Here is a 20,912-nt window from a genome sequence, read left to right on the forward strand (position 1 = left end):
TCTCCCCCATGCTTTTCAACATCTACATGCAGCCGCTGGGAGAGATAATCAGGGGGTTTGGGCTGGGTGTTCATCAGTATGCGGATGATACCCAGCTCTACCTCTCTTTCAAATCGGAACCAGTGAAAGCGGCGAAGGTCCTGTGTGAGTGTCTGGAGGCAGTTGGAGGATGGATGGCGGCTAACAGATTCAGGTTGAATCCTGACAAGGCAGAAGTACTGTTTTTGGGGGACAGGAGGCGGGCAGGCGTGGAGGACGTCCTGGTTCTGAATGGGGTAACTGTGCCCCTGAAGGACCAGGTGCGCAGCCTGGGAGTCATTCTGGACTCACAGCTGTCCATGGAGGCACAGGTCAATTCTGTGTCCAGGGCAGCTGTTTGCCAGCTCCATCTGGTACGCAGGCTGAGACCCTACCTGCCCGCCTCCTGTCCCCTGCTTGGACTACTGCAATGTGCTCTACGTGGGGCTACCTTTGAAGGTGACCTGGAAACAACAACTAATCCAGAATGTGGCAGCTAGACTGGTGACTGGGAGCGGCTGCTGAGACCATATTACACCAGTCTTGAAAGACCTGCACTGGCTCCCAGTACATTTCCGAGCACAATTCAACGTGTTGGTGCTGACCTTTAAAGCCCTAAATGGGCTCGGTCCAGTATACCTGAAGGAGCGTCTCCACCTCCATCGTTCTGCCCGGACACCGAGGTCCAGCGCCAAGGGCCTTCTGGCGGTTCCCTCGCTGTGAGAAGCAAAGCTACAGGGAACCAGGCAGAGGGCCTTCTCAGGAGTGGCACCCGCCCTGTGGAACGCCCTCCCACCAGATGTCAAAGAGAAAAATAACTACCAAACTTTTAGAAGACATCTGAAGGCATCCCTGTTTAGGAAAGCTTTTAATGGTAATAGGTTATTGTATTTTAGTGTTTTGTTAGAAGTCGCCCAGAGTGGCTGGGGAAACCCAGCCAGATGGGCGGGGTATAAATAATAAATTATTATTATTATTATTATTATTATTGAAGCTTTTCTTTTCTTATTTATCCATCCTCTTTGTGATCTCCACTTCACTGCATTTTTTGAAGTCTACCTAGCCTAGAGATGGTAGGCCTGTTCAAGGTGGACTGTGTCCACCTCGCTCCCCTAGGTGTGTTTCACATCACTTTCAAACCTTGGCTAGAGATAAATGAGGAACAGTTTAAGGATTCCAACAGGTGTGATGCCTGTTTGAGAATCAGACAGTAGGACTGACCACCAAAGTGTAGGATACAGATATCCTTTGGATATCTGTCGTGTAAAAACCTGACACTGAAAATGCATTGAGTACACATAAATGGGAATGGGAACAAAGCCTTAGTCTGCAGGAATCTTGGGTACATGCACCCATATTGGAGATGTTCAGGGCCTGTAGTTGAATGTGGTATTCCAGGATAATGTTGGCCTCAGGATTCTCTCATCAGATCCCTCTCCCAGACCTTGAGTAGTCCTTCCTGGGGAGAATGTGCCCTTGAATTGCAGCAACAACTTTTGCCTTCCTGAACACAGGATGCCTGGGGTGTGTGTATGTGTGAGTGAGTGCAGAAACCCGACTTCTACGTGGCTACAAAAACGCCCCACCTCCTTGCACTAGTGTTCATTGCGATGGGATTTGAAAAATGCAACAGACACCAAATTAGCTTTCAAATAATTTATTTGCAGAAGTACACTTTGCACATCATGGAACGTTAAAAAAACAACACCACCAAACAGTTTTAAAATTATAGTAATAAATAAGGCCACAATCCAGAGAATAGGCTTAAATCGCATTGATGTTAACAACAACACAAATGTGACTTAACTTTATCTGGATGGCGGTCACTACAAAATTCTTCCCTGTGCATAATCTGGCATCATTCTAAATGCCCAACCAAGACCAGCAGGCTGGGATAAATAATACTTTGGTTTTTTTTTTTATAAAAATGGAAATATTACAGGAACAAAATGAGGCTGCGTGATGCATATCCAGTGAACTTAATGCAGAGGAAGACATAATTCCATAAAACTGGCACCATACAGTGAACTACAGCTATTTAGAACACACACGGCACTTGCAAGTAATGTACAAAAATGTTTTTCTTTTTCTTTTTAAAGAAAGGTTCCAAGAAAAACAGGCTCACAATCTAATAATTACAAGAGACATGGAAGAGGAGAGGTTGTAAAAGCGTGTGGGGAAAGAACAGTGAACACGAAGTTCAGGAACTGGCAGGACTAGTGTCCTAATTTCAAAGAGAAAGAACTTAAATGGGAGAAGTGATAGGCATCAGAAAGAGATGAGGTAACTTCTAGGCCTGAACTAATCAAAAGAACAAAGAGGAATGGAATAGAGTGTTCTCAAAAAGGACAATTAGCCCTATAGTCTGTGGGCAAAACCCACCAGAAGTTCTCCTCAGCAACCTCCACTGAGTGCTACAAAAAGCACAAACAGCAGATATCATGGAGTTTTCTCAAGAGTTTCCGGGTGACTTTTGTCCATATTTCCTTGGGTTACACCAATATTTCCTTTTCCAGCAATATTTTTTCTTTAGCCCTTTGCTTTAACAGATAATCATTATATCAATTTCCGATGTACAAATAACAGAGGGTTTTTCAACCAAGAGGGCCAGTAATGTACGGGCTTCAGAACCATAGTATTAAACATGCATTTCTTAAGCAATATGAAAGGTTTAATACCTACAATAAGGTTGCATTTCCCAAGTTAGCAGTCCATTAATTAGCATCTAATTGAATGTGTAAAATTGACAATACCCAAGTTATTAATTGAAGTGCCTATTGGTTTACTTGAGGAATTGTGTTTATTAGCCAACTTGAAAAGTGGAATAGAATTTTTTTAAAAAAAATATAGAAACTGCAGTATAATAATATTAAGAGAAATGCAGTGTCAGTATCCAAAAATTGAAATGGCCTTTGTATACATAAAGTGCTGTGTAAAAGCGGGGCTTGGGAACCTACAGTACTGGTCTATATCTCAAGTCATATCAATTTGAGTCCTAAATGACATCCAAAACTCCAGTTCTTACTTATGGGAGACATATATCTCACCCATCACATTACATAGGCATCTCAAAAGAGGCAGCACAACTATCTCACTAGCTCCTCTATGGAGTTTCAAACACCTGAAGGCACTTTAAGGTTCAGAAAGAATGGGTTTAGTGTTATATTCTACAACAAAGGTCGTCCACCCTTGTTCTGTATAGAGCCTTTGAGTCTCTGCGTTCAAATGATATGGATCCACTCTTTATAACTGAAAACTATTAATTTGGGAGGAAAAAGAAAGGACTGGTTTTTGGTTGTTGTTTTTGTGTTGGTTTTTTACATCTTCTTAATTATGATGAAAGAGAAATCTACAGTTCCAAGCCTTTGTTTGGAGCATTAAAACCCAAGAGTAACATTTCATCTTCCAGTCACCTATTACATAGAACTGGGGGAAACTTTCCATTAAAAAGCAATTGAGATTCTGCAGAGACTACAAGCTCCTATACATTTCAAGAGGAATTACATGTGAATGGTTTCACCGGGTTGCGTCTTACACAGTTGTGGTTTTACTCTTAGAAGAGGAAGGAACTTTGTTTGCAATAAAAGGGAAGTGCAGTTATAGACACAAACAAAATGAAGATCAGTCCATTATCAAAACCTATTGCTGTGTCACATGGGAGAGGTAGTGAAAATAAATTTCCCTTTCCCCCAAATTTGCATCCATGCTCCCTCTCAGTTTAAGTGTTTGTGCACCCTACCGAGTTTACTATAAACAGGGGGTAAAAATCCTTAACTTTGGGCTAAACCATAAGGATTCTACATTCATTTTGTAAAGTGCAAAGATTTCTGTAAAAGGACAGTTTTCATGAGCACAGATTTCCAGAACTGTTCTGGATTTTTGTTGTGTTTTTTTTTTTAAAAAAATTGAGCACTTCCAGACTCTCAGATAACAGCACGTAACATAGTTTTGTATTTAGGATCATACCTGTCAAGTTGAAGAGGCAGAACTATTGTTTATGTTCAAGTTTAAGCAGCAGATTTAATGCCCTGATCCATTTTGGAATACATCTTTCTGGTACAGAAGATAGTCTTAAAAACCAAGGGATCCAGTCCTACAAATCTAAGCAGAACTCCCCCTTTAAGTCTGGCATCGTGGGTTAGATGCCAAGGCACAGGAAAAAAAAATCCATGGTGTTTTGCCTGAACTATAAATAACAACAAAAACAACAATATAATAGATATCATAAATAAATAAATATGCAAATAGCTGTTCCCTATAGTTCAGCAGAGCGCTCTTTTAGTAGCACAGCTCGGCCGATCTCGTCTCTTGCTGTGCTGGAGGTGCTGACGTTATTCGTTGCTGCTGTTGCGGGGTTTATGACGTGGAAAGCCACGAGAGGACAGCCCTCTACATTGTTGCAGATAAGGTTTTGGATGGAGGCTGTGTTCACTATGTCAAAGCCAACTTTGCCCCCAAAGGTGCTGGGCTTCCAGTACTCTGGTGAGCAGATGACATTTCCCATAAGACCTTTCAGGGAGAACGGTGCTCCAAGTTCTATCATGGTCTCACCAAAGATGGCTCCAGGACGTGGTTTTTCTACAAGGAGGGCTGGGTACAGCTCCATAGCATCAATATCCCCATAGAGTTCTTCAAGTTCTGCAGCCATTTCTTTTTCTCCTGGAATAGAGAGACCAAAAAAACCATATAGTAGTAAAACTTCAGCCTTTTTCTCCACAGTTTTGTATTCAGTTCAAAATCACTAAGTAATTATTCTATAAGGTTCTGAAAAGGAGAATGGGGACAGGGAGAGGCTTCTAGCTGTTGCAAAAGCTGCCATGAAATCAATACAGAAGAAAATAATAGGAGAGAGAGAGAGAGAGAGAGAGAGAGAGAGAGAGAGAGAGAAAGAAAGAAATATCCAAGTCTGTAATTCTAGAGAAAAGTTGCATCGGCAGGGGGAGAAAAATCAATGCACTTGGAGAAGAATGAGTGAAATAACAACTCTGTAAGATATCTTCACAAGGTCTTTGATTGACACAGAATTTTCTTCATGAAAACTCTAATGTAGAAGCTCCCCCCATAGAGTCTATTTTCTTCCTTTTCATATTTAGAACGTAGTTTTCCTTTTGCACATCTCTCATTGCAGATTGAAATGACAGTGAGGAATCTTGTCAGAGGAGCTGCAACTACCCAATCTCCAGTGAAAGACAACAGAGCTTTTCTACAAGAACTCAACACTTTTTTTTCCCAAACAACAAGTTCTTGAAATACGGAGTAATTCGTTTATTGGTTATATTGCTTGAATCTTGGATTTGAACATTTGAGTGCCAACTTGAGGGCCTTTTGGGATGAGAGGCAGCATAGAACTGAACTATGACCTAGTCTATCCCAGCCCATTGGAGCATCTAGCCTTTAGCTGCCTACACAGTCCTGGACCTGCTAATTGCTGTCCCTTAATTGGAGATGCCAAGAATTGGACCCCAAACATCCCCATGCAAAGCAGAAGTTTGATCTCTACGCTGTGCAGCCTTGCCCCCCAAAACGAAGCTCTTGTTTTTCTATAAGTAGAGGTCAAGTCTTACCTGTGAGCTCTTCAAATGACTGAAAAGGTTTCAGCATAAAGTGCTTCCGATACTCATTCAAGGAGCGGTATCTCATCTGTCGGCTTTGATCAATGGAAGCTTTCGCTACTTTCTCCACCGCAGCAGGGACATTCCGCCCACCAGCTACCTGTTATCAAAGAAATGGAGTAATATGAGAAACCACGTGGAGATCAGAACTTCAAGCCCCTTTGAAATCAGATGGACCTCAAACATTTATCCATCTCTTGGATTTACAGTGAGAAACTTGCTCATGCTATTCACTCCTCTGTCTGAAATACGATAGAGAAAGTTGAAGGCAGTCTAAAACTGTGCCACAAATTTCCCCTTTCCCTAATCATTCTTCCCGTGCTCAAAACATTTTCAGATATTGGAGTGACTTAACAGGTGGACAGGTGTACCCTGTTGCCTCGAGATGAAGGCTATGCAATTTCTTAGTAGAAAATAAATTCTTACCCTTCCAGCCCTTTGCCTGGAGAAGGATTCCACCATGTGGGAAAGACCATGTTCTAACATGATGGAGTTGTTATAGATGAACTGCTGGTATGTGTACTCTTGGTCATGAATCTGGAAGGTATCAGGGAGGAGAGGGTGCCAGTGGTAAAGGGTGTTGAATTCTGCCGCTATTCTGTTCTGATACTGGAATCTCTGGTTGAAGAGCAGCTCTGGGTCAAACTTCAACTTGAAGTGGTAGCCACTGAGGTGCTGCACGTAGTCTTCAATCACAATCTTGATGGTCTCTCCTGTTTCCCCACAGAAAACAAAAGTCAGTCAGTCTTTTCATTTCCTAAACAATAAAAGGGTAAAGGACTCCTGGACGGTTAAGTCCAGTCAAAGGCAACCATGGGGTTGCAGCGCTCATCTCTCTTCAGGCCGAGGGAGCTGGCGTTTGTCTACAAACAGCTTTCCGGGTCATGTGGCCACCAGGACCAAACAGCTTCTGGCGCAAAGGGGAAACCGTGATGGAGACCAGAGTGCACAAAAACGCCATTTGCCTTCCCACCGCAGCAGTACCTATTTATTTCCTTGCACTGGTGTGCTTTCAAACTGCTAGGTTGGCAGGAGCTGGGACAGAGCAACGGGAGCTCACTCTGTTGCAGAGATTTGAACTGCCGACCTTCTGATTGGCAAGCCCAAGAGGCTCAGTGGTTTAGACCACAGCACCTCCTGATCTCTTATATTTCCTAAACAATATTGAATGCTGAAGAATACAAAAATGGCCTTCCTGATTCAGACCAAGAATGCATTTTGACTGGCAACACAGTTCCAATGGTGGCCAACAAAATGTCCCTGGGAAACTCAGAATCAAGGCAAAAGGGCAATAAGCCGTTCTTTCAGGTTTCTATTCAGTATTCATACAACCTATTGCCTCTATACATGGATGTTCTGCTTAGACAACATAGGCAACAGATGATGTTGGCCCACGAATTTGTCTCAACCCATGTAAAGCCATCTTAGATGATAGCTATCGCCACATCTAGCAGCAGCAAAATTTAATCAAGTAATTGTGTGTTAACCATGAGCAATTGTAAGAATTACCTGTTAAGATCAGCCGGGCAGTTTGGAATAGCTGCTCATCATCCCATTCCGGATGCTCGCCCTTCAGAATATCACAGACCCGGTTGTGTTCCCGGAGCCATAACGTGGCGTACATCATCAGCCCTGGAACCAAACCAAAGACCTCTTGCCCTACAGAAAATTTCAGGTGCTCAGGGACGTGTGGTGGATAAATCATTTCTGCCTGAGTTTCTTTGACCGTGGGTGGGTACATCTCTCCATCAATCATCTGTAATTACAAAATAAATAAATGAGCATGGCAACACACAGAATCTTCTATCATACTGAATTTCAGCCAAGAATAGTAAAATCCAGTGAAAATATAATATGTTTACACTTGTCAATTTCCAGTGGGTTTCAAGTACAGGGGGTTGTTGTAAATTGTAGCACTGATCTAGATGCACATAGTTATCTAGTAAGAATAGGGTGTCTGATGCAGTTATTGAAATGCCTGTGGCATTTCTCTGCATCAAAGGAAACACGAAAGCTCCTCTCTTCCTGGTAAAGATGTTAACATAAGTGATGCTCTCATTTTCTCAGCACACTGCAGGAATTTCAGAAGGAATCCAAACTAACCTGAAATCTCAGCTTCCCGTCCTTAAATAGTCTGAGTTTCATCTGCCTGTCCAAAGTTTCTCCATAGATGTGATTTAGATCAACCTGTTGAAAAAATAGGAACATCAAAGTCTAATTTTAATTTGTCAGATGAGACAGAAAAATGATTAGATTCTCCCTCTAAATGTTTCAGAACATAATATGTTGAAGTGACGTTCCAATGGAAGCGAGAGTTCTCTCCACTCATTAAAAGTGTTAGAAAACAATGTTATTTCTCAAATGTCATTACCAATAAAATTTCGGAAGCGCAGCTCTTTCAAGTTTTTGCGCTGTCCTCAATGACAACTTCAAAAAACAGGAGCCCTTGTAAACAACCACTATTACAACAGTATAACTCACCACCACCCTTGCTTAAAGTGTTATCTTAGAAAGTTGTGTTTCAGACAAAACCGGTTTATAAACACACACACACCAACTGCATTTTTCACCCCAAATTCAGGGCTGCAATAGTTATTTTTCCATAAATTGAGGAGAACCTAATTGCTATGTATTTTAGAGACTGACCAAATAAAGTCAAATGGTTCTCCCACACAGTGGGCACATAACATTGTGGGAACAAGCTATTCTGAGGTTATGCAAGAAAGATTTGCTGTACATTCTGCCTATCGCAATATTGATGCAACTCCTTTGTGGATGGCAAGATAACCCTCTCACCGCAGGAGTTGTTTGCAATAACTCATCAGTCCAAGTCACAGTTCTGCCATCTTACCCCATGTCCAAGAGCTTTGGTGAAGGCTGGTCCTTTGTGATGATCTGTCTTGAAGAACTGGTGGGTGAAATGCTGCGCAAAGAATGTGAACATGATGTTTGTGCCTTGTGGATCGGGAATAAATTTTCTCCGCAGTAGAAATTTCTCTACAATGAGCTTGGAATCAGGAAGCTCCTTCTTACCTGGAATGCAAAGCAATCATTTATTTTTCAGACACCCAAAGGGACTAGAGCAGGGGTCAGCAAACAATTTCAGCAGGGGGCTGGTCCACTGTCCCTCAGACTTTGTGAGCGAATTCCTATGCCCCACAAATAACCCAGAGATGCATTTTAAATAAAAGCACACATTCTATTCATTTAAAAACACCAGGCAGGCCCCACAAATAACCTAGAGACGCATTTTAAATAAAAGGACACATTCTACTCATGTAAAAACACGCTGATTCCCAGACCGTCCACGGTATGCTGAGAAGCCGATTGGGCCAGATCCGGCCCCCGGGCCTTAGTTTGCCTACCCATGCACTAGAGACTGAATAACTGCAGCCGTTTCCTGTCTGTTCTACAGGAGTTTGACAGGAAGAATTAAAAATGTCAAACCCCAGCTTAATGCATGTTGATAGTTTCTTTGCAGTTTGGAACCTGTCCGATTGTTAATTATCATACTAAATATAGTTGTCTTGGTTTAAACCTGTTAGTTATTCATTTGGTTGCCAATATACACACAACCTGTTGGCTGATATACAACCACAGCAAGTTTTCTGTTCCTTTGACAAAGGACGACAGAACGTTCCACTGGGAAAATATGTGCTGCAATGCACACTCAATATCTTGTGTTTCTCCTTCAGACATATTTTCTAATGTTTAAGCCGTTTTCAGGCATTCACTGAACATAATTAACCATTGCATTGAGAAGGGAGGACAGCGTTGCCCCCACTGGCCTTGTGTACATACAGGAGGAATAATATTTCATTTTTTCTTACATTCACATGCACAGATCCCCCCCCCCTCTTCTTACCTTTCACACCCATAGGGGTTGGGCAGTTGTGGTCTACTGGCGGAAGAGTCCTAGTATAGTAAGAAAGGTTCGAAAAGGCTTCCCAGCTTTTGTATCCATAATGGCTGTTATATGTTGGTGGGCTCTCTATTAAATGGGATCTTGCTGGAAGGGGAGAGAAAGGACCAGGAAAATTATGACCATGCTTAAATGACCACAGTATGGAGACAGAGAACCTTCTCCATAAGATTTCCCACACAGTCTAGTTTCACAGTCTAAGCCCCACAGGGGGTAAGCATCTGACCTTGAAAAGTCCATTTTCAGAAGTGACGCGGAACGTAAAAATCCATTTTCAATTTTACTCTCTCTACATTTTTGTCTCTTGGTTACAATTACGCCAAAATATTCTTACACTTAAAATGTCCATCAATGGTTTCTCTCAGATTCCCAAGAACCGGAGTTTGGCAAGGGTGCTCAAAACTCTTTGACAGAGATTCCCCACCCCTGTCACGCACAATGGCTAAACCTATTTTCAGTGTGTACCATACATGGACTTTGAAGAAACATTTGAACTTTTGCTCTTATCTTCAAAAAGAGGCAGATGGCACCCAAAGAAGAAGCTTGACTTAGCCATTGCTTTGCCTAATGCCATTTATTAGAAGGCTGAGTGGCTAGAGTGCGGTTACTGCATTAGATCAAAATAAATTGGAACCAACATATAGCACTTCATAGTGCTTGGGTAAATATCTACCCCCAAGCTTAAGCCTCCAGTCCAATGCTCATTTACCCGAGAGGAAGTGCCAATGAACTCAAAGAGACTTACTTCTGAGTAGATGCGTACGGGACTGTGGTGTAAAAGTAGAATTAAGAGATATGGATACTTACACATCAATACGTATCTCATGATGGCATTGTGGAGGAAAGGGAAGTTGTTGATTACATCCCAGACTGCTTTGAAATGAGTGAGAAGGTAGTGGACTGTGGACGGTGTGGGTTTCAGCGTCACTTTCAGCCAAGTAAAAAATTCCGCTGTAAGGAACGAAGTGCAATGAACGTTAGCAAAAACTGTTAAATGCTCCTAAATGCTAATTGTGCAAGCGTAACTTTCTGGAATACGTACGTGTAGTGCAGTTTTCCCCGTAATAACCAGTCCGCGTACAGTCACATTCATAGCGGTCAAATCCTGCTGTCATGCAGACTCCTCTGTTTTGGCATGGATTTGAGCAGCAAGGATTAACTGGAAAGGAATCAAGAGGTATGCTGTCAAAGCAAGATCTAGAGTCTTATAAAGGCCCTTGGACCAATGCTAATTGATTAGTTCCCTAGAGACCAACTGCCACTTGATACCATCATATTATATTTGCCCACAGAATGCATCCAGCCTTTCTAGTTTGTTAGTGCATCATGCACATGAGGTTATGGTGTAGCTGTTGAGAGCATGAAGAAGCAGCAGGAGGCAGATCTAACTATCTTGGGTGGAAAGCACCCCAATTTTGGAAAATAGTTCTAAATGCAGCTGCCTACAGAATCATCACTAGCACCCCTGTATTGTTGCTGGGGAAATGATTTCTGCCGTAGCTGCTGCTTCTGCAGACACACTAACACCGAAGAGTCATTTCATAGGAACTTTCAGCTGGAAAAAAACCTCTTCTTGAATGGGGAGTCTGCTCTAGGCAAAGATGGAAGAGAAGGCAATTGCCTACTCCATATAAACCCCGAAGAATGGATTTCACTAGTCGTAATATTTAAATTCTTGGGCAATAGTTTTTCTTATGAAACATGTACAACTTTTACTAGATCATGTTAGCAGAAATTAGTACCACTGGCAGGAACAAAGGCAGGCAAATATAACACATATCCCTGAAATGTAACAAAGCTTTCATCTAGGACATTATATTGCATATCTAAGGATACAACCCCTATATCTGAGAACAAGCTCCAATTAGGCTTCCTCCTCTGATTAGGTTTGTGCTGTAAGAAACTTTAGTTCACTTTCAAGTGAACATAATGATACCAGCAACTTCTAATAAAGCCTCAGAGTACTACCGGCATTGATGTCTAATCCTTCCTCTATGCCACCATACCCCCCCCCCCAGCGGTTCTCAAAGTTTCTGACCATCTCCTAAGAAGATACTTAGCAGGATGCACTTCTGAAAATCACTGGCAACCATTTATATACATTTAACTCTGCAGCATGGATTATCCACACATAAATAAAAGAATGTAAAAAAGAAAGAAAGCATACACTAGTTTGAAAACAGAAGTTACGAAGCATCTCCCCAGGCTAGGCAAATGACGTACAGAAAAAGGCTGCCCTTAACACCAGCATCACACACTTTTGATGCTCTCAGCTCCTTGCCCTCCCTTACATAACTTTTCCTGGCCAAGGAAGAAGAAAGGGTATGAATGGGCGTAATGTTTAGTTACTGCTTCATTAATCTTTTCAGAATGAGTGCATGGAAGGCAGGAGGAAAAGCACCAGGAGATACTGGTTTTTTTCCTCTACATTTGCCTTTTGTTAAAGGAAATTAACCCTGATTCAGACAACATAGGTGCCGAGGAGACAAAGCCAGAAATAATTATATTCAGTTAAAATACATTCATAGATACAAGGATAAAACCACTCATGTTCTTACAGCCCGAAAACTCTAAATACTTTTATCTATAGTCCATAACTAAGACTTCTCCCCTACATGACATTTTTTCCCTAACCTAACCTGACCCAAAAAATACTTTTTGGGGGACTGCTGTGTGAGACACCCTCAACTTTCAGCACTTTTACAAGTTAACCTCTCATTTCAGGGTTACTTAAACATTTCCAGACTCCTTCAAAGTTCAACCCTGCATATATTGCAACAAAACAGTATCGGTGGTCTTCGGTTTTTTTCATCGCCACTCTGAATGGTAAGCGTAGCCAGGAACCTTTCTTAAAAACCCGAAGAGCGCCAGGAAAAGGACAAAAAGAGATAGCAATGCGCAACCCTAGGAAGTCAGTAGGATTTGCACCGAAGGTAAGTGGCCCCACCATCCCAGCTCAACACAGCACTGAATTTTTTGGTAGACTTCATTTTAGAAAGATCAGCAGCACTCACCTGCTTGGCTGATGGCCAAGAGAGAAAACAAGACCACGCAGGGTGCAATCATTTTTAGCGCACAAAGTAGCAGGCTCAGCTTCCGAAATCGCGGATATGATAAAATAAATAATAATATAATATTATTATATAAATAGATATTCCCGAGGAGGAGCTTTCACTAGCTGCCCAGCGCCGTTCAAGATCCGCAGCTTGTGCTCTTGAAGTGATCTCCGAGTCTGGAGCAGCTGGAGCGGACCTGCTGCCTTTATGCGCAGCCGGAGTGACTCACGATTGCGCGCAGGAAGCGAGCAGGATCCGCCCCCGGAGACGCAAGTGGGGGTGGCGCGGAGACAAGGAACGTTTGGCACTCACTTTTCTCCCCGCAGGTTTGCACGGATTCTCACCGCCCCAAAGCTGAGCGATCCCTTTCGTTCCGCTTTGAAATCGGAGCGAAGTGGGCTTGTGCGTTGAACTTCGCAGCATTTGCCACGGGAAAGGGAGAGAGGGAGAGAGAGAGGTGGGGAAGGAGAGGGATATTGCGCGATGGGGTTTGTGGAAACGTGGGAGAACGCCAGCCCCCAACATTTCACTGATCTTTTTCTTGCCCAACATGCGACTCGAACCCACGACCCTCATAATCAAGAGTCTCCTGCTGCTCTGTGAGCGATCTCAGAGGTGGAGCCTGCGCGTAGAGAGTCGCCAGGTGGGGCCGTGAAGTTAAAGCCAGAAGCAGATCCGCGAATGCTGATTCTTGCTAGGTTTAAGTTGGTCGACTTCTTGCCGTGGATCCCAAGCCTGCGGAGGATCACTGTGCCTGCTCACCTGTTACAGGTGATTCTTCCGGCAGGCAATGTCTGGGTTGGCTTCCAGCGCAGACGCTTCCTCGCCACCGCGCTCCTTTCTGACATTCTTAACTCGGATCTTGAAATAACGGCATGCTCCGGGTGGACTCTCAGCTCCAAAATCTCTCCAAAGCCTCCTATAAGTTCGCCCCCCCCGCCCCCATCACACACAGACACGCACACACTTTATTGGTGACCCAGTCCCCACTTCCGATTCACAAACTGGATCGCTGGGAGTGAGGCTCAATCAGAAAAGTTGGGATATCATGAAAGGACAGCAAATGGTTAGAACAGATTATTATTGTTGCATTTTTGCTGCCCCAGGTATATAGCCTAGGACGCCACATGATTTGGGTTGGATAGCATTTGTTACACAATGTATTGTTTTCTGGGTCCTATGGAAGGATAAGAATAAGGGTGATGTTGATGTACCGTATTTTTTCGTGTATAACATGACCCCTATTCTTTGGGACTCCAAATTAAGAAATTGGGGGAAGATGTTAAGCTTTTTTGGGGGGGGGGAATTGCCCAGAGTTGTCCAGCTTTTTATGGGGGTGGCCGTCAATCGCTCAACCGCCTGGCCGCAGCTGCCAATTGCACGCCTCGCAGAAGGCACCAATCCGTAGCTGTCAACTTTTCCCTTTTCTTGCGAGGAATCCTATTCGGAATAAGGGAATTTCCCTTTTAAAAAAGGGAAATGTTGACAGCTATGCTCCAATCGTCTGACCGAACGCAGCCACAAATCCCCCGACCAGTTGCCACAACAACAACAAATCTGGACCACACCTGGCCTCATCCACCAATCACACGCCCAATCACTGCTGTGTGTCTCCTACTCGCGCCTACTCTCTGCACCACCCGTGTATAAGACGACCCCCAAGTTTTTATATTATTTTTGGATAAAAAACACTCATCTTATACACAGAAAAATACGGTATTAAATTCACCTGCCTTACCACTGCAAGAACCTTGTAAGGTTGACCTTACAGAAGGTAAAGGAAAAGGGACCCCTGACCATTAGGTCCAGTCGTGACCGACTCTGGGGTTGCAGTGCTCATCTCGCTTTATTGGCCGAGGGAGCCGGCGTACAGCTTCCGGGTCATGTGGCTGGCATGACTAAGCCGCTTCTGGCAAACCAGAGCAGTGCACGGAAAGGCCATTTACCTTCCCACCAGAGTGGTACCTATTTATCTACTTGCACTTTGACGTGCTTTCGAACTGCTAGGTTGGCAGGAGCAGGGACCGAGTAACGGGAGCTCACCCCGTCGCGGGGATTTGAACCGCTGACCTTCTGATCGGCAAGTCCTAGGCTCTGTAGTTTAACCCACAGCGCCACCTTTACAAGTAGGTATCTTCCCTTTATTTGATCTTCTCTTTCTTTGTTTTACTTGTTTTGCTTGCAGTGAGCAGCCGTTTGCCCTGTTCACATGGGAAAAAAGGGAAGGGCATCACACAGCTTAGTGGCCAAACATTTGCCTTGTGTGTGGAAATGGCCTGGGTTTCATCCCCACTTAAAAGAGGCAGCATGTTGGCAGAGGCTGGCAGAAGTTAGATCTGAATGTGCTGACAGATCTCTGGGGTTCAGCAAGGGTCACCAATTGCTTAACAATCCCAACATCAAAATGGCTTTTCCCCCAACCAGAGTGGATTTGATTTAAATCAAATCAATTTAAATCACTAATCAGTAAGACTTGATTTAAATCACTGGTCCGTAAGGCTTGATTTAAATCATTTTTTACAGAAAGGTTCAATCTTGCTGGCATCCTCTTAGTATTTACAACCAGAGGAAGGTTTCGTTTTTGGAATAATAAATTTTCAGAGTAGCTTTTACAGTTACATCAAAAATTACTGATTTAGTTATTCTATCAGAAATGCGTAGACAGATAATTATGAAATTATTGCTTATATTTGGACAACTTTTCTGCTGTGCTTTATTGGAAGGAGAAAAATAATCATTTCCTTAAGAACAATTTAAGCAATTTATTTAACTAAAACAATAACATTATAGCATATGTATCCATGTTTGTTAACCGATGTGGTTAAACTTTTTTTAAAGAAAAACTTACACTGTGTTTTAGTATACATGAAAAACTTAGAACAAATCATTATTTGCTGATGAATAGCCTTTGGACTATAAGGTAACTTAAATAGAAAACTATCTTTATAAAGATTTTTTTTCCTGCAAAAGCATTTTATTTTAAAAAATCCAATTTAAATTTTAAAAAATCTAATTTAAATTTTAAAAAATCTGATTTTTATTATTATTCTTTTTAAAAATCACTGATTTTTATCCACCCTGTCCCCAACTACATTAGGCTGCTGAAATGAAGAAAGTTAGGAGCAGGCCTTTGTGCGAAAGGTCTGTGGTCTCAGTTCAGTACCGGTGCTGAAAAGAAATTCCTACACTCAAAATGTGCTCCCTCATTTTTGCACTCGGCTCTGGTTAGCACAGCTAAACAATACTGGGCAAAATGGACGAATACCCTGGCATGCCAGCTACTTCCTTCCTTTCCCTCTCTCATCTCCTCAGAAAGGAGGAGCACATAAGCTGGGAACAAACCCTGTCCTCGTCAGCTTGCTGTTCCTTTAAAGCACTTTTCTCCCAGCCCAGCTCCAATAACTTAAAGGAGTCAAGGTGAAGAAAATGTTTTTGAAGCAATGGAATGCAGCCAGGTAAGGTGAGAGCAGGTAAGAAGGGAGCTGAGCTTAGCTTCCCTTAGCTGCCTGTATCTTTGGTGTGTTTAAAAAGGGAGCGACTGCCTAATATCTGTATTTCATTTTCCTCCGTTCTCAAGATTAACATTTCTCTCTCTCTCCTTTAGATGTTATCCTCCTTTCACCTACCTGTTTAATGTATGTGATGGAGTGGAGTCCAGTCTATGAAAGTTTATGCTGTAGCATTGCGTTAGCCTTTAAGGTGCTTTTAAAAATAATAACTTTGAAAAAAAGAAGAAGTGTTCACTGTAGACAGGGAATAAATCCATAGTAGGATTCCTTCATGTAGCTCACTGCAGCTGAGGAATTTTCTTGTGCAATAATTTTTATTAGTTTTCAATTACAGTGGTACCTCAGGTTACATACGCTTCAGGTTACATACGCTTCAGGTTACAGACTCCACTAACCAGAAATAGTGCTTCAGGTTAAGAACTTTGCTTCAGGATGAGAACAGAAATCATGCTCTGGCAACACGGCGGCAGCAGGAGGCCCCATTAGCTAAAGTGGTGCTTCAGGTTAAGAACAGTTTCAGGTTAAGAACGGACCTCCGGAATGAATTAAGTACTTAACCTGAGGTACCACTGTACAATAACCCAATAAAAGCCTCATTGTCATAATACCAAATTATAATACAATCAGTAATGCCAATTGTTCAGATGCCAAATTATATTATTTTGTTGTCCGTCCGTCCGTCCTGGCGAGTGCTAGAATTGATGGTTTGATAATTTACTTTAACTCTGCATTCCAGAAACTTATAAATTCCAGTTACACACCAATCAAAATAACCAGCTGAGGAATTTTCAAGACATGCTTGAACTTTCTGAAATGGGAGCGAGGGCAGAGTTAAACTGTGCTGTCCTGAATTTACAGGGAGGGTTTGCTCTTGTGGTTTGGGGAAAATTTGAGAAAGTGCATACATATCCTTCTGATTGTAGTGTGTCTCCAGTTTGAATCCAGGAAGAAAAAAAAACCTGTGGATGGGATAATAATAATGATAATACTAATAATAATAGGAAATAATAATAATAATAATAATAATAATAATAATAATAATAATAATAATAATAATAATAATAGGAAAATACTGGAGACTGAGTTTCCTCAGTAAGGGTAACTTGTAAAGCAGGGGTCAGCAACCTTTTTCAGCCATGGGCTGGTCCACTGCCCTCAGACCATGTGGGGGGGGGCAGAGTACATTTTGAAGGGGGGGGGGAAATGAACGAATTCCTATGCCCCACAAATAACCCAGAGATGCATTTTAAATAAAAGCACCGATTCTACTCATGTAAAAACACCAGGCAGGCCCCTCAAATAACCCAGAGATGTATTTTAAATAAAAGGACACATTCTCCTCATGTAAAAACACACTGATTCCCGGAACGTACCATAGGACGGATTGAGAAGGCAATTGGGCTGCATTTGGCCCACGGACCTTAGGTTGCCTACCCCTGCTGTGAAGGGATCTGGGGTGTGGATCCTGTCCGAAGCCTGGACGGGGGCTAGGGCCATGTCACAGCCTCTACGGGGACCCCTTGGCGTGCCACTATCTGATGTAAGTCATAGGGCGCCCCCTATCGGTGGTTTGCCCTTAAGTAGACTCCCTGCAGATGGGCAGGAGTCAAGATATAGCCTGGCTTCACCCCAATGCCTAAGCCAAACTGCTCACATCTGTAACCCATAAAGTTGTGGCCTGCTTGAACCCATAAACCAAAATCCTTTGTGTTGGTGTGTTTTATTGTTCTGCTGGGAACTTTGTGGCTAGGGTGCCTTGGCACACAATTCTTTTTTTTTTAAATGATATTTATTAATATTTCACAAACAATAAAAACAAAATCCAACATTTAAACGTTTAAGCTTTTAAACTACAAAAACAAGACAAATAAAAATACACAGTAGAAAAACAGTTGATAGAGGAAAGAGAGAGAGAGAAAAAAAGTAAAAAATGGAGAGTAAGAAGAAGAAAAGCCAAAAAACAAAGCTAAAAATGAATTAATATTTTCAAGTCTTATATTTTCTTCACTAGTTTCTTGACCTCCTCACACCTCCCATTTTGTATTCCAGTTCAAATATTAAATTCAGCAAATCCTTACCCTCTAGCATTTATCCTTACTCCATATATTAACCTATTATTATAAATATCCATTTCCAATTATCATTCCCTATTTACATTTTCTTAAGCATCTCTTTACCAGTACCACTTATTTTCAATCAAACGTCATTTCAACATTCCTTAATTTTACAGTGCTTCTGCAGGTAATCTTTAAACTTCCAATCTTCCTCCACCAACTCTTCTCCCTGGTCACGGATTCTGCCAGTCATGTCTGCCAATTCCATGTAGTCCATGACCTTCATCTCTTGGCACACAATTCTTTGAGGGGAATGAATGTGCTCCAAATGAGCTTGAAGGGTAGAGTGTATGTACACAATCTGTTTTGTCCGAACTGGGTATCCACTCTCCTCTGTTCCTACAGAAGAGAAAACCATGTCTGACTCACTAATGCTCACATGCAGCTAAATTCTCTGTTGGCATGCAGGGGATCGGACATCTACTGCAGAGTGTTTCAGTACAGCCCCCCCCCCCCCAAGGTAGATGCATTATTATGTACTGAGCTGAATCCTAGAACAGTAGGATCCAGCATGCAGCAGTCTGATTGGTCCGCAGGAGCCACCCAATCCAGCTCCAGGTGTAAGTGAATCAGCGACCTGATTGGCCTGCAGGAGCAGCCAATCAGGCTCCTGGAGGAAGTGAATCAGCAACCTGATTGGCCTGCAGGAGCAGCCTGGAATTAGACAATCACGTGGGGCCCATTGTGTGAATAATGTATATATAGCTAGACGTTTTGGGGAAAGTTTGATTCATTGCTCCTACGAGCTGAATAAAGAGCATGAAATTCACACTCGACTCCGAGTATATTTCATGCATACTTCCATGTGCTTATTGTTATGTAGTGTAGTTTCACCCTGGGCCAACAGGGGGATACTGTATATAGTTTTCACTCAGGTCTGTAGATAGTTTTCACTCAGGTCCGCGTCCGTTATTTTAGGCGGGAACTCTGAGCTGTTGTGGTTACAATGTTGACAGCCGGCTGACTATAAATACAGGCCGGCTGAGCTGTTCGCTGTCAGTTCTATTCCAGCTTACCATAATAAAGAGCTACTTGAAGAGATCGCTGTGCCGGCTGCTATGTCAACCCACGACTTAACACTGGCGACGAAGGTGGGATTGATGGACATCAGAGCACAGCCAGATGCGGCCAGCCTCTGAACTGAGCTGAATCACAGAGCGAAATCACTGAGCGAAATCACTGGGCAGAACCAATTCAGAGCTGACTGTTCTGGCTGGAGCACTGTGTTCCATCCATCGCCCTTCACGCCGGCATCGGAATCATGGCTTCACTTGTGCCTCTACCGCCGTTTGCGCCAGCATCTGAATCATGGGACTCCTACCTCGCTCGGTTCGACTGCTACCTCCAAGCCAACGAGCTGACAGCAGTATCAAAGGATCGGAAGCGGGGCCTATTCCTCAGCCTCTGTGGGCCTGAGGTGTTTGAGACGGCCCGAGCGTTGGTTGCGCCTGAAGCAGTCCAGACAACACCATGGGACACGATCCAAGAGAAGCTCCGCAACCACTACGCACCAAAGCCGTCCAAGATTGCTGCCCGCCATGCGTTCTACCACCGGAACCAGGCAGAGGGGGAGTCAATCAACAACTACACCACCGCCCTGCGACAGGCTGCAATGCACTGTGAGTTCCGAGACTTAGACGATGCCCTGATGGATCGAATCGTCTGCGGGGTCCGGGACATCCATCTGCAACGGCGCCTCCTAGCCAAGCCAGACCTCACGCTACAGAAAGCCATTGAGGAGGCTGTGGCCTCAGAAGCTGCTGAACGCTCCGCCCAGGAGATCCGCAAGTCCAGCAGCCCGCGTCTTGCTAGGGAGCCAGTTCTGGTGCATCATGAAGAGGCCAGCAGTGAGGAGGCATCCTCCAGTGAAGACGATGACGTGCACCAGACAAAGCGGGAGCGCAGGAAGTTCCAACAGAAGTCCAAGGGCCAACCAGAATGTGCTGGCTGCGGAGGCAACCATTCCCGTGCCAAGTGTCGATTCAGAGACGCCATCTGTAGGAAGTGTTCCAGAAGGGGCCACATCGCTAAGGTCTGCCGATCGGCTCCGTCTGACACCCCCCCTTCATCGACTCGCAAGTCCAAGTCTTCACTCCAGTCTGCCAAGGAAAGTTGTTTCGCACTCACCCACTGCCGCTGCCCGTCTGGAACCACGATTGGCCAAACCGACTCGTCGACGCGACGCAAGCTGAACGTCACGGTGCTCATTGAAGGAGCTCCATGTGACATGGAGATCGACACCGGGTCTGCCCTGTCCATCATGTCATGGAGCACCCTCAAAAGACTGGTACCCAGAGTGTCCAAAAGGCAACTCGACTCTCACCGCGTACACCTGAGAGACTACCAGGGAAACGACATTCCCGTGGTAGGCGTTGGCCGGTTCCGGATCGCCTTCAAGGATTTTTCGGGCCTGCTCCGGTTGGTGGTGGTCGAAGGTCAGCGGCCAAGCCTCCTAGGGCTAGACTGGTTTGATGCCCTCGGCCTGGAAATCACCGGCATCAACTGCATCTCTAACGCAGAGACTGAGGGTCTGGTCAAGGACTTTGCCGAGGTTTTTGACGGCACCTTGGGGCAATATACAGGTACGCCCATCTCCTTTAGCCTTGATCCACAAGTCGCCCCCATCAAGCTAAAGCCACGCCGGGTTCCCTTTGCTCTCAAGGCTAAGGTGGACGAACAAC

The 20,912-nt window shown here is 43.7% G+C and overlaps 1 protein-coding gene across 1 annotated transcript; it reads right to left on the reverse strand.

Annotated features, from left to right (window-relative positions):
* Window positions 1-1,659: 1,659 nt before the first annotated feature.
* LOC310709861 (prostaglandin G/H synthase 2) lies at window positions 1,660-12,786 on the reverse strand. The gene is made up of 10 exons (XM_083509905.1): window positions 12,567-12,786; window positions 10,595-10,711; window positions 10,360-10,503; window positions 9,496-9,639; window positions 8,482-8,663; window positions 7,734-7,817; window positions 7,140-7,386; window positions 6,057-6,343; window positions 5,583-5,730; window positions 1,660-4,677 (listed from the first exon to the last, which is right to left on the reverse strand). The coding sequence occupies exons 1-10, from the start codon at window positions 12,616-12,618 to the stop codon at window positions 4,274-4,276; spliced, it is 1,809 nt and encodes a 602-aa protein (XP_083366031.1). The 5' UTR covers window positions 12,619-12,786; the 3' UTR covers window positions 1,660-4,273.
* Window positions 12,787-20,912: the final 8,126 nt, after the last annotated feature.

Source organism: Podarcis liolepis (assembly GCF_965112155.1).
Source record: "Podarcis liolepis genome assembly, chromosome: 6".
Taxonomy (NCBI): Eukaryota; Metazoa; Chordata; class Lepidosauria; order Squamata; family Lacertidae; genus Podarcis; species Podarcis liolepis.

Coding starts and splice junctions, on each gene's coding strand:
- LOC310709861 (XM_083509905.1), bottom strand. CDS start 12,618: ATGATTGCACCCTGCGTGGTCTTGTTTTCTCTCTTGGCCATCAGCCAA. Junction 9,640..10,359: donor CATGAGATACGTATTGATGT/GTAAGTATCCAT, acceptor CTCCCCTTCCAG/CAAGATCCCATTTAATAGAG. Junction 4,678..5,582: donor GTCATTTGAAGAGCTCACAG/GTAAGACTTGAC, acceptor TCTCTATTCCAG/GAGAAAAAGAAATGGCTGCA.